The 13,736-nt window shown below is 45.7% G+C and overlaps 1 protein-coding gene across 2 annotated transcripts in view; it reads left to right on the forward strand.

The window, feature by feature from the left end:
• The first annotated feature begins 10,955 nt into the window (after nt 1-10,955).
• The window catches only part of LOC129703084 (high affinity cGMP-specific 3',5'-cyclic phosphodiesterase 9A-like), a 29,514-nt gene continuing 26,733 nt past the window's right edge, over nt 10,956-13,736 (forward strand). Inside the window, exon 1 of one of the 2 annotated variants that reach the window (XM_055645281.1) lies at nt 10,956-11,156. In XM_055645281.1, coding sequence (XP_055501256.1) covers nt 11,088-11,156 — 69 coding nt within the window. In that variant the 5' untranslated portion in view covers nt 10,956-11,087. The remainder of the gene's footprint in view (nt 11,157-13,736) is intronic. The other variant, XM_055645280.1, reaches the window with a different exon arrangement.

The raw sequence follows: 13,736 nt of genomic DNA on the forward strand, positions 1-13,736 counted from the left end.
GGGCCCTTCAGACTGGAGTAGGGGTGGAAATTCTGGAAAGAGATGAGAGTTGGACTGATTGTGGATGATCAGCCATGATCACATTGAAGGGCCGAATGGCCTCCTCCTGCACCTATAGGGTGATTTCACGAAAGGTCACTGGAGCGTAGATCCGCACCCACGTGACCGAAAATCTCAACTGGAGTACATGTTATACATCGGTACATGTTAGTGAATGGGAAAACACGCACTTTCCCACCCGTTAAAAACATGGAAAACGGCCGATATTTGAGCTGAAATTTTCTGTGCTAGTCGGGGTGACCGTGAAGCACAGCAACCTAAATTTTCAGGCAAAAAAAAAGATAGAAAGTAAGGTAATTACAAGAGGGAACTGAAGGTGGAAAAACAGCGGAAGTGCTTAGCAGACATTTGCCGTGGAGATTTAAAGATCCAAAATATCGGGAATTATCGCGTTTGCTCGCTGAATTTCATCAAAAGTAAGGCATTATTAACTTACTTTTGATGAAATTCAGCGAGCAAACGCGATAATTCCCGATATTTTGGATCTTTAAATCTCCACGGCAAATGTCTGCTAAGCACTTCCGCTGTTTTTCCACCTTCAGTTCCCTCTTGTAATTACCTTACTTTCTATCTTTTTTTTTGCCTGAAAATTTAGGTCGCTGTGCTTCACGGTCACCCCGACTAGCACAGAAAATTTCAGCTCAAATATCGGCCGTTTTCCATGTTTTTAACGGGTGGGAAAGTGCGTGTTTTCCCATTCGCTAACATGTACCGATGTATAACATGTACTCCAGTTGAGATTTTCGGTCACGTGGGTGCGGATCTACGCTCCAGTGACTTTTCGTGAAATCACCCTATTGTCTATTGTCTCTCCATTCTCCAGTCTGAAGGCTTCCAACCAGATAACATCACCTAGCAATGTTACAAAATTTTGAGATATTAAAAATCAAGTCTGCAATTTATCCCATCAGTAAAGCATAAAAAGAAGTTTAATTTGACGCCTAATTCACTTTCATATCTTCAGTATTTGAAAAGTTATGGCCATTTTCATACTCAGAAATTAGCATCTTGTTCCCTATTGCTTTTCCATTGAATTAACTCAAAAGCTGTGATCGAGGACAGTCAAAATCCCATAACTTTCTTAAACATTAAGAGAACTGAATGACATTTTCAGTTATTATAGATAAAGTTAAACGCTAAAACAAATAGTAAATACCCAACAAGAAATTCATATTCATCAGTTTCATCAAATTAATTTAATAAATTTAATCATTCATCTAATTTCAATTACTAGATCTAAACATCTATCCATTTCTTAAGAAAAGGTTAACATTTTAAAATAACATTCACACAAGAATTCACAATATAACATGATTTTTCAATCTCACTGTCAGGAACTTATAGGCCAAATGGAAGGAATTTAATGTTTAATTCCCATAAATTGATCCAAAAAGGTCCACTCAAAATATAATCAAAATTATTGTTTTTTGCACAATACATGTGACTCAAAACTGTTGTGAATATTTAGTTTAAAAATAATGATCATGGAGAGAGAATAACACAAAATATAGACAATTTAAATGGCTTAAATTGACATAATTGTCCAAAAAAATTAGCACTTTAATCATCTTGCAAGTGGGTGATTCTGGAACGCGATCGATTGGAACGTTGCATTTGCGGTGAATTTGAACCCCATATCGGCAGGAGAAACATGGCCGGTTCGTATGGGGCCCAAATAACATTTTCGCAACGTAAAATTCAATTAAAGTAATCGCAAGAAGCAAGATTATATGTAAAATATACGACTTACCCTTTGTTTTGTCCGGTTCTTGTGATCTGTCACGTTGTAGGCATTCAGGGCATTAGAAGTCGCTTTTTATTTTAATCCAATTATTAAATTGTCCAGCAAATATTTTTTTTAATAAACTGGGAACAAAGGTCCGATCGATTTTTCTTCATCAGCTAGCAGCTCGAGGATATCCGTCGCTGACAAGCAGCACCAAACTGCATTTTGATCTCCCCCCCCCCACAAAGGCGGCAGAGATTCCAACAACACACAATTACAAGAACTTTGAAAAATTAAGGACCTTAACTGGAAAATTAGGTAAAACTATCATTAAACTTTGCCAAATATTTATCTCTACTTAACACAAAAGAGGGTTTGAAATCAGAGCCTTGCCTCAGATTAATTTAAGAATTTGGTATTTTCTGAATAAAGCATTTTAATTATTTAAAATCTCTCCAATCCATCATCACACCCTCAATCACAAACTGCAAGTTGACAGAGCCACTAATGGTGAAACTAAAGAAATTCGTTTTGTTTAAATTTGGTTTTGATATAGAGCGGAAACCAGCCCTTCAGCGCACCAACCTTTGATCCCTGTGCCGACCTTTGATCCCTGTGCCGACCTTTGATCCCTGTGCCGACCTTTGATCCCTGTGCCGACCTTTGATCCCTGTGCACTAGCACTATCCTATATTTGGGACAATTAACATACAAACCTACACATGGGTCGCTGTTTATGAGATGAGCGTATAGTAGAGGGGAAAGCACCAGGTGGGGTGAGGTGGTGGGGACCGGGGTGGGGGATGAAGGGAAAGAGGGGCTTTCCCCTCAGTATACTCATCTCCCAGTCTCATATTTCATTTTTACATTCTCATCCCATCAACCCTCTCTCTAGCTTTACATTTCACAGCTCATCTTGTCCTTATCCAACATGTTTTAAAACATATTTTCCACCCTGTATCTCTAAACCAAACCAAGACATCTGCAGGTTATATCTCCAATAACTAGACTGAACCTAATTAGAAACATAGAAACATAGAAATTAGGTGCAGGAGTAGGCCATTCGGCCCTTCGAGCCTGCACCGCCATTCAATATGATCATGGCTGATCATCCAACTCAGTATCCTGTACCTGCCTCTTCTCTCCATACCCCCTGATCCCCGTAGCCACAGGGGCCACATCTAACTCCCTCTTAAATATAGCAATTATATAGAAACTTGACAAAAATACTAACTACATCCAGAGTCCAACACAAAGCATTGTTGTAACACTAGAATCAATCCCTAGAAACATAGAAAATAAGTGCAGGAGGAGGCCATTCGGCCCTTCGAGTCAGCACCGCTATTCATTGTGATCATCCACAATCAGTAACCCGTTCCTGCCTTCTCCCCATATCCCTTGATTCCACTAGCCCCAAGAGCTAACTCTCTTTTAAATTCATCCAGAGAATTGGCCTCCACTGCCCTCTGTGACAGAGAATTCCACAAATTCACAACTCTCTGGGTGAAAAAGTTTTTTCTGATCTCAGGTTTAAATGGCCTCCCCTTTATTCTAAGACTGTGGCCCCTGGTTCTGGACTCGCCCAACATTGGGAACATTTTTCCTGCATCTAGCTTGTTCAGTCCTTTTATAATTTTATGTGTTTCTATAAGATACCCCCTCATCCTTCTAAACTCCAGTGAATACAAGCCTAGTCTTTCTAATCTTTCCTCATATGACAGTCCCGCCATCCCAGGGACCAATCTTGTGAGAGAGACATTAGCTTGGATGCTGTAGAATCGATATGGGTAGAACTGCGAAATAGCCATGGGCAGAAAACACTTGTTGGAGTTTTATACAGACGCCAAACAGCAGTAGGGAGGTTGGGGATAACATCAAACAGGAAATTAGGGATGTGTGTAGCAAAGGTACAGCAGTTATCTTGGGTAACTTTAATCTACATATAGACTGGGCCAACCTAATTGGTAGCAGTGCTGAGGAGGAGGATTTCTTGGAATGTATATGGGATAATTTATTTAACCAATATGTAGAGGAACAGACTAGAGGGCAGGCCATCCTAGACTGGGTATTGTGTAATGAGGAAGGGTTAGTTAGCGATCTTGTTGTGCAAGGCCCCTTGGGCAACAGTGACCATAATATGGTGGAATTCTGCATTAGGATGGAGAGTGACACGGTTAATTCAGAGACTAGAGTCCTGAACTTGAATAAAGGAGACTTTGAAGGTATGAGGTGGGAATTGGCTGGGTTTATGTATAAACTGGTCAAGTTTCAGCTTTAGGGCCTCGAGGTCTAGGATTTACCACCAGGCCTCAGGCTGAAGCCTTGGGCCTCGAAATCTAGGGCAGCCTCAGGCCAAAGCTGGACACCTGCCGTTCAACTCCGGGCGGGCGGGCGGGCGGGCCCTACTATATATCCCTCCCTCTCTCTCTACCCCCGCTGTCCGTGTCCGTGTCCGTGTCCGTGTCCGTGTGTCCGTGTCCGTGTCCGTGTCCGTGTCCGTGTCTGTGTGCGTCTCCGTGTCCGTGTGTCCGTGTCCGTGTCCGTGTCCGTGTCCGTGTGTCCGTGTGTCCGTGTCCGTGTCCGTGTGCGTGTCCGTGTCCGTGTCCGTGTCCGTGTCCGTGTCCGTGTCCGTGTCGCCGGCTCCGCTCTCCGCTCGCTCCTCATCCGCCGGCACGGCAGGCCGCCTTGCACATGCGCATTGCTGCAGCCTGCACGTTCTCCCCCCGCACATGCGCACAACCACAGCCAGCACATCATCGGCCGCCCTGCGCATGCGCACGGCCACGGCAACTGGTCGGCGCTGGGCACTTTCTCCCTCGCTTTGAATTGTGGGAGATTTGGCCGCCATTGCTGTCCGGTCGCTGCCTCGCTGCCAGCGTTGAAAACCAACGCAGAATCACTCCCTGACCATGGATCAGGAGTAACTCCCTGGAGTTGAATAACTACTTTGGTTCCGTCTTCACTAAGGAAGACATACACACACACACACACACACACACACACACACAGACAGACACACACATACACACACACACAGACACACACAGACAGACAGACAGACACACACACAGACACACACACACACACAGACACACACACACACACACACACACACACACAGGCACAGACAGACACACACACACAGACAGACACACACACAGGCACAGACAGACACACACACACACACACACACACACACACACACACACACACAGACACACACACAGACAGACACACACACAGACAGACACACACACAGACACAGACACACACACACACACACACACACACACACACACAGACAGACACACACACACACACACAGACACACACACACACACACACACACACACACACACACACACACACAGGCACAGACAGACAGACACACACACACACACAGACACACAAACACACACACAGACAGAGACACACAAACACAGACACACACACACACACACACACACACACAGACACACACACACACACACACACACACACACACACACACACACACACACACACACACACACACACACACACACACACACACACACACACACACACACACACACACACAGACACACACACACAGACACACACAGACACAGACACACACACACACAGGGTTAAATCCCACCCATTCCCCAGCCCGGACATTAACCCCGACACCAATGTTAACACAGACTGAAAGCTCCAACCTGGTTTGCTGTTGTACCGGCACCGAACAACTTAACACAACCCCCAAATCTGTTTATCCACAGATTGTCTCCCTATCGCAGTTATCCGGCCTGTTGCCTTTCGTTTCTGCTTTAGGTCTTTTAACTCTATGCCCCCCGACCTAGAGCGGGCCGGTACGCCGCCGACTTCATACAAATCTGACCCTTTCTCGCCCCCCCCCCCCCCCCCCTCACGCACACACCGCCCGCCTGCCCGCTCCCGGCGTTTAGCGTTGAATACTCACAGCTGAGTTCGCTGCGGTGTAGGGGGCTTGTAGACTCCCTCCCCCCGGTCCAGACCAGAGTCTCGGCCACTCCGGCAGCAGCGAGTGACACAATTTAACGCATTTACTGAGGAATGTGTGGATCGATGCATTGATGACCCATTGTATAACTACTTGTTAACTACTGGCTGTTAACTGCTACAGTAGCAGTTAACACATCATTTATTATTCACAGCGGTTGTTATCTATGTAACTTTTGTAAAAAAATCCGTTTGCTGAATTAAAAAAAAAAATCTTTATTTAACAAAGCGAATTTGTATTTCCATATGAAATAAGGAAAATGAACGCGGGGCCCCCTTTGGGCGCGGCGCCCAATTTGGAAAAATCGGTCCAATCGGCCTAAGGCCGGCCCTGCTACAATGCCTATTTTCTACCCAATGTAGATGGCGTTGGGAAAGCTTTCCATGAAAACGTTGGATTAATGTGCCAATGCCATTGAATTGCTGAAGTCTAAATTTGCAGACAAGAGTCGTCAAGAGAGTTTATTGTGTGTCCCAGATAGGACAATGACATTCTTACTTGTTGCAGCACAACATAATATGTAAACATAATACAAGGTTGAATCTCCTGAGCTGAATGTGACTGGAGCAGAATTAAAATGAGATGTTACTAGTTAGTTTGATGTTATTTCAATAACCATATCTATCTGACACAGCATCTGGTTGCTGAAGGCTGCAGATCAGCTGCCTGTGACACCAAGTCCTCTCAAACCACAATTAACTGCACTTTCCTCAATATGTATTTAGCAGACTGACAAATGCACTTGCATCTGCTGCTAACCCGTCTCAATCTCAACACTTGACTTCGAGAGCAGAATGGAATAACAAAAACAGAAAACCACATTTATACAAAGACTGTTTCTGAAGTTTAAATTGATATTCAGTAAATCAAGATAGAAGTGGGGAGAGCAGGCCCGCTCATAGATGATCTGAGGCCCAGGCCAACTTCAGTTTTAGAAGCCCCCAAACCAAGATCCCTTTGAAGCGGACAAGCATGACACCCGCCAAATGGCACCCGTTGCCCCCCCACCCCCCCACCCCCACTGATAGGGCCAGGGAGAGAGGAGAGGGGAGAGAGAGGGAGAGAGGGAGGGAGAGGGAGAGAGGGAGAGAGAGAGAGAGAGAGAGGGAGAGAGAGAGAGGGAGGGAGAGAGGGAGGGAGAGAGAGGGAGGGAGAGAGAGAGAGAGAGAGAGAGAGAGAGAGAGAGAGAGAGAGAGAGAGAGAGAGAGGGAGAGAGAGAGAGAGGGAGAGAGAGAGAGAGAGAGAGAGAGAGAGAGAGAGGAGAGAGAGAGGGAGAGAGAGAGAGAGGGAGAGAGAGAGAGAGAGAGAGAGAGAGAGAGAGAGAGAGAGAGAGAGAGAGAGAGAGAGAGAGAGGGAGGGAGAGAGGAGGGGAAGGGGGGGAGAGACAGTACTAGTTTCATCGAGAGTTTGCACGAGCTTGATTGGTTTCTCTGTCTGGGGCAATGGCGGTTGAGGTGAGGCCTGTTGAAGAGGCATAGACAGGACAAACAGAAACTTTTACCCAGGGTGGAAATGTGAAAGACTAGATTTAAGGCCAGAGAAGGCAAGGAGATGTGCAAGTTTTTTACGCAAAGATTGGTGAGTGCGTGGAAAGTGCTGCTAGAGGTGGTGGAAGCAGACATAATACAGGTAGGCAGTGCATGAAAGGCTTCAAGGAGTTACGGACTTAGGCCCAGAGAAGTCTGTGCATCAAAGCTGCCAATGATCCAGCCATAGACCGTATACTTTCCTCTTTCATTGACATCACAAAGCACAAATTAAACAACATCTGCCATTTCTTCCCCCATATTTCCAGTTGATCCACATCCTCTCTCCCTCATTATGTTGACCCGAATCCTCTACTTTTATCCACGACAGATATATCACAAACCCCAGGTTTCCAATGATCACAGGAGAGCTAATATTGGCTGGTGGGTGAGTCAGAGGGAAAGAAGATTTCAAAAGCCCAGGTGCAAGTAATTTACTAATTAGCCCTAACTTAGTTCATTAGGTAACAGGTAATGAAGTGCAGCTGTATCGGAGCGGCCTTGCCTTGGTGAGTAACGTGTGATCAATAGACAATAGGTGCAGGAGTAGGCCATTCGGCCCTTCCAGCCAGCACCGCCATTCATTGTGATCATGGCTGATCAACCTCGTTCCTGCCTTCTCCCCATATCCCCTGACTCCGCTATCTTTCAGAGCCCTATCTAGCTCTCTCTTGAAAGTATCCAGAGAACCTGCCTCCACCGCCCTCTGAGGCAGAGAATTCCACAGACTCACAACTCTCTCTGAGAAAAAGTGTTTCCCCGTCTCCGTTCTAAATGGCTTACTCCTTATTCTTAAACTATGGCCCCTGGTTCTGGATTCCCCCAACATCGGGAACGTGTTTCCTGTCTCTAGCTTGTCCAAGCCCTTAACAATCTTATATGTTTCAATGAGATTCCCCTCATCCTTCTAAACTCCAGAGTGTACAAGCCCAGCCGCTCCATTCTCTCAGCATATGACAGTCCCGCCATCCCAGGAATTAACCTTGTAAACCTACGCTGCACTCCCTCAATAGCAAGAATGTCCTTCCTCAAATAAGGGGACCAAAACTGATCGCCACAACATCATACTTCCAGGTGTCTATCCAGACTCTAAGCTCATCCACCTTTCTTACAATGCTCCTAGCATTAAAATATGCACATTTAAGAAAACCCCCGTCTCTTATTCTCTGTTTATTTCCTTTTTTTTTCTTTCTCCTCTTGTTCCCGAGTGCTTCCCTTTTCTGCTTCCTGCCTCCCATTCTGTCTACTAGCTTTCTCTATTTGAGTCCCTCACCCCAACCATTCTAGTTTAAAGTCTCCCAGTAGCCTTTGCAAATTTCCCCGCCAGGATATCGGTCCCCCTTGGGTTCAAGTGCAACCCATCCTTTCTGTACAGGTCCCACCTTCCTCAAAAGAAGTCCCAATGATCCAGAAACTTGAATCCCTGCCCTCTGCACCAGTCTTTCAGCCACGCATTTATCCTCCACCTCGCTCCATTCCTACTCTCACTGTAGCGTGGCACAGGCAGTAATCCTGAGATTGTTACATTTTTGGTCCTTTTCCTTAACTCTCCTCCCAACTCCCTAAATCCTCCCTTCAGGACCTCTTCCCTTTTGTTACCTATGTCATTGGTACCTATATGTACCACGACCTCAGGCTCCTCTCCCTCTGATTTAAGGATATCTTGGATGCGTTGAGACACGTCCGAGACCTTGGCACCAGGGAGGCAGACCACCATCCTGGTCTCCCGACTGCGTCCACAGAATCGCCTATCCGACCCCCTAACAATAGAGTCCCCAATTACTATTGCCCTCTTCTTTTTTTCCCTGCCTTTCGGAGCAACAGGGCCGGTCTCTGTGCTGGAGGCCCGTCCGCTGTCACTACCCCCGGGTAGGCTGTCACCCCCATCCGTACTCAAACAGGAGTACTTATTTGCGAGGTGTACCGACATTGGAGTACTCACTCGTTCCTGCCTCTGCCCCTTGCCCTTCCTTAGCGTGACCCACATGTCTCTCTCCCGTGGTTTTGGAGTGACCACCTCCCTATAACTCCCCTCTATGACCTCCTCACTCACCCTGATCAGACAGAGGTCATCGAGCTGCTGCTCCAGGATCCTAATATGGTCCCTTAGGAGCCCCATCTCTCTGCACCTGGTGCAGATGTGGACGTCTGGAGGGCCATCCGACACCATGACCTCCCACATCTGACATCCAGAACAGTACACTGCTCTGGCTGTCATTCTCTCGCCTTACCCTGGATCCGATACCAGCTCATGGCTGATCATCCACTATCAGTTGAAAGGGACTAGAATGAGTTGGGCTGAAGGGCCAGTTTCAATTCCATATGACTCATCCCAATAGCATCTCAAAGTGCTTTTTTTTTAAAATTCACCTAATTTATTTTTGGCTAAATAAACATGCACTGTTTCAGCTGATCCGTGGGCAATCAGTTCCATCAGTTGGGGTCAAGGAAAGAGCGTTCACGTTGGTTGCGGCCGTGTTTCCACCAATCTTTCCACCACCACGCACAAGAAGTACAAGAATCGCAAGACACCAGTGTATGCAGATGCCAAGAAGTGTGTTCAGCTCTGGCTCAGTCACTTAATTATTCTGTGTGTTCTCTTCTATATCGTTCCAATATTCTTTTTGAGCAATAATCAGGCATTCGAGTAAATGCAGAGAAAGGATTTACAAACCTCCTGGCCTGATGTTTGACATATTGTTGTGAAGGGAGCAAGCAACATTCATTAATCCATCATTAACCTGCTGCGTTTTACCAAGACCACGGCCTCAGATCTCATCACAGCCTTGATCTAAACATAGACCAATAGTTGACTTCCAGAAGGGGGATGAGACTGGCCTTGACACCGACATCAGGAGAGCATTTGACAAAGTGTGACATCAAGAAAGCAATAGTCATCAAGAAGATGACATGATTATCAATAAGTGCATCACCACCAGCATCTTTGACCAAACATTAATCTCAACTAGTCAGATAAATAGAGTATATGTGGATGGGCAGTAAGTGTTGACCATGCCAACTGTGAAGGGCAGAATCACTCCTCAAGGATCAAGGGAACGCCTCAAGCAGTACAGACATATGAGAGAAAAGTTCACACGCATATTTTGTACGGAGATATCTTATGAATGTTCAATTGGCAGGGAGCAGGAAGCTCTATCTCATTGGAACTCTCCCTGCTCTGGGATCTTTAGATGTGACAGTACAGAAAGAATTTTACTCCATCTAATCCATGCTCCATCTATCCTGGGAGACTCTGATGTGTTTTCAGTTCCTTGTTTAATGGCTTTCTGGAATTTGTGATATACCATGAACATCCTCAGAATAGCCTGGTATTTAGTTCAGGGACTGAGTCCGTTTAATCCCACGGATTGTCTTTAACTTCCAATACATTACTTTCAAAATGGCTAGTAATTGGTGGTAATTATAGAAATTAAGCCCAGATGCTTCTGTCTCTTCTGTGTGTTGCTATAGAAATCCTGAGTGGCTGGGGACATGCTGAACATGATGCAAAACATTTGGGCGTGTGGACAGTTGCCAGTGAGGAGGGTGAGGCGAGTGAGGCGAGTGAGGCGGGGGAGGCGGGAGAGGAGGTGGAGGAGCAGAGGAGCAGAGGAGCAGAGGAGCAGAGAGCGAGTGTAGGTGTGAGTGGCAGTGAGTGAGGCTGAGATTAACCACTCACCTTCAACAGTCGCACAACCCAGCTCTCTGCCGGCAGCCCTGACTTGGACTTTCTCTCCCCGCTTCTGTTGCAATGGGATCTGCATCTTCCGCCTATCAGCCGAGAGCCATCTTCCTGGACATTGAAGGACGTGCACAAAAGGTATTGGTGCCGGTTACACTGTGCAGTCAGTGCAGACAGGGCCCTAACCCTAACCCTATCATCAGAAGTACAAACTTGGTCAGGTTATTGGAAGAGTGTGGATGACTCAAGGAGCATTTGTTCTGTAAACCAGCCTTTAAGGGATCTATGTGCCATTGGCTCAGAGTGACTAGAAATATCAACGGGCCTGTCCCACTTCGGTGTTTGCTGGGAGTCGTCTCCTCAGTCGAGCAAAAAGCCGTAGCATCTTTCTGGTCGCCACTAAAGTTTCAACGTTGAAACATTTTCGGGGACAGTGGGTTTGACACCAATGAGCGTAGCTTGACTTCTCCTGACGTAGGTCAGAGTCAGAGTCAATTTAATTGTCATTTGGACCCCTGGAGGTCCAAACGAAATGCCGTTTCTGCAGCCATACATTACATACAGATAGACCCCAGACATTTGACACCAATGAGCGTAGCTTGACTTCTCCTGACGTAGGTGATGTTGTAGCTGTCGCCAGGATGACGTAGGCAGTTGCCTAAAAAAATCGCCAGGTGGGACAGGCCCATAAAGTCAGTCCAGCAGGTGGCAGCAGTGAGCAGGGATATCCCAGCATCTTGCTCCTATCCTCCTGTATTAGAGAGGGGGGGGAGCAGCCACTATTGCTGCCTCTCTTCGCATTCTTAATCCTCCTGTTTAGTACATAAGGTGCCTTCTAGTTACAGGACCACGTGGTGAACAAGGAGGAGAACTGACTGAACTTTGTTGCCTTCTGCCACAGTGAAGAATGCTGTGGTGGATGTTTATGTTGAATTCTATTGTGTATTGTGTGTCATTTTTTCAATTGTATCGCTGCTGGCAAATTCATTTCACTGCACCTTAGTTGGTGCATGTGACGAATAAATTTGAACTTTAAACTTTAGGAACCTCGTGTTATCCAAAATTGCATCATGAAAGCACTTGTGTCAACAGGACAGAGAAGGTTAGAGTGTTGGGAACAGGAACAGGCCCTTCGGCCCACAATGTCTGTGTTGTACACGGTGCCAAGTTAAATTAATCTCCTCTGTCTGCATGTGATCCATATCCCTCCATTCCCTGCATCTATTGTCTATTGACCTCTAGTATTTGACTCTTTCACCCTGGGAATGGAAACCAGCTTCTGACTGTCTATACCTCTCATAATTGTATATACTTAACATAGAAACATAGAAAATAGGTGCAGGAGTAGGCCATTTGGCCCTTCGAGCCATCACCACCATTCATTGTGATCAAGGCTGACCATCCACAATCTTCTATCAAATGTCCCCTCAAAGAATATGTGTGTTATGATTGTGTTTATAATTTGTTTGGTTGTTTTGTTGTTTGTCTTTTGCACAAAAGTCCGCGAGCATTGCCACTTTCATTTCACTGCACATCTCGTATGTGTATGTGACAAATAAACTTGACTTGACTTGACTTGAACCTTTCAGTTTTCTCCGCGAGAGAAAACAATCCCAGTTTGCCCAATCCTTCCTTATAGCGAATCCCCCATCATTCAGGTAGTATCAGAGTAAACCTCCAGCCGTCTTTCCAACATTTAGGAGTTAGAGGGTTTCAGACTCACAATAACAAAATAACAAAAATATTTTTCTTGACAGATTTTCAAAACTAAAGGTCTTTTCAATTGCAATGATTTCATTCCTGGAAACTAAAAATACTGAAAGCTGTGTGTTACATTGATTAACTGCACAAATGTCTGTCGAAGTGATTGCTCATCAGTTTTAAGGCCACTCACAATGAAACCAGCAAGCTGTGCCCTGCCTTCAGGGATAATGTCTGATTACTGCAGGGCGTTACATCTACACAAACATCCAAACACTCAGCAGGAAGGGTCTCAACCAGAAATATAGAAACATAGAAAATAGGTGCAGGAGTAGGCCATTCGGCCCTTCGAGCCTGCACCGCCATTCAATATGATCATGGTTGATCATCCAACTCAGTATCCTGTACCTGCTTTCTCTCCATACCCCCTGATCCCTTTAGCCACAAGGGCCACATCTAACTCCCTCTTAAATATAGCCAATAAACTGGCCTCAACTACCTTCTGTGGCAGAGAATTCCAGAGATTCACCACTCTCTGTGTGAAAAATGATTTTCTCATCTCGGTCCTAAAAGACTTCCCCCTTATCCTTAAACTGTGACCCCTTGTTCTGGACTTCCCCAACATCGGGAACAATCTTCCTGCATCTAGCCTGTCCAACCCCTTAAGAATTTTGTAAGTTTCTATAAGATCCCCCCTCAATCTTCTAAATTCTAGCGAGTACAAGCCGAGTCTATCCAGTCTTTCTTCATATGAAAGTCCTGCCATCCCCAGGAATCAGTCTGGTGAACCTTCTCTGTACACCCTCTATGGCAAGAATGTCCTTCCTCAGATTTGGAGACCAAAACTGTACACAATACTCCAGGTGTGGTCTCACCAAGACCCTGTACAACTGCAGTAGAACCTCCCTGCTCTTATACTCAAATCCTTTTGCTATGAATGCTAACATACCATTCGCTTTCTTCACTGCCTGCTGCAACTGCATACCTACTTTTAATGACTGGTGTACCATGACACCC

This window comes from Leucoraja erinacea, chromosome 13 (genome assembly GCF_028641065.1).
Source record: "Leucoraja erinacea ecotype New England chromosome 13, Leri_hhj_1, whole genome shotgun sequence".
Lineage (NCBI taxonomy): Eukaryota > Metazoa > Chordata > Chondrichthyes > Rajiformes > Rajidae > Leucoraja > Leucoraja erinaceus.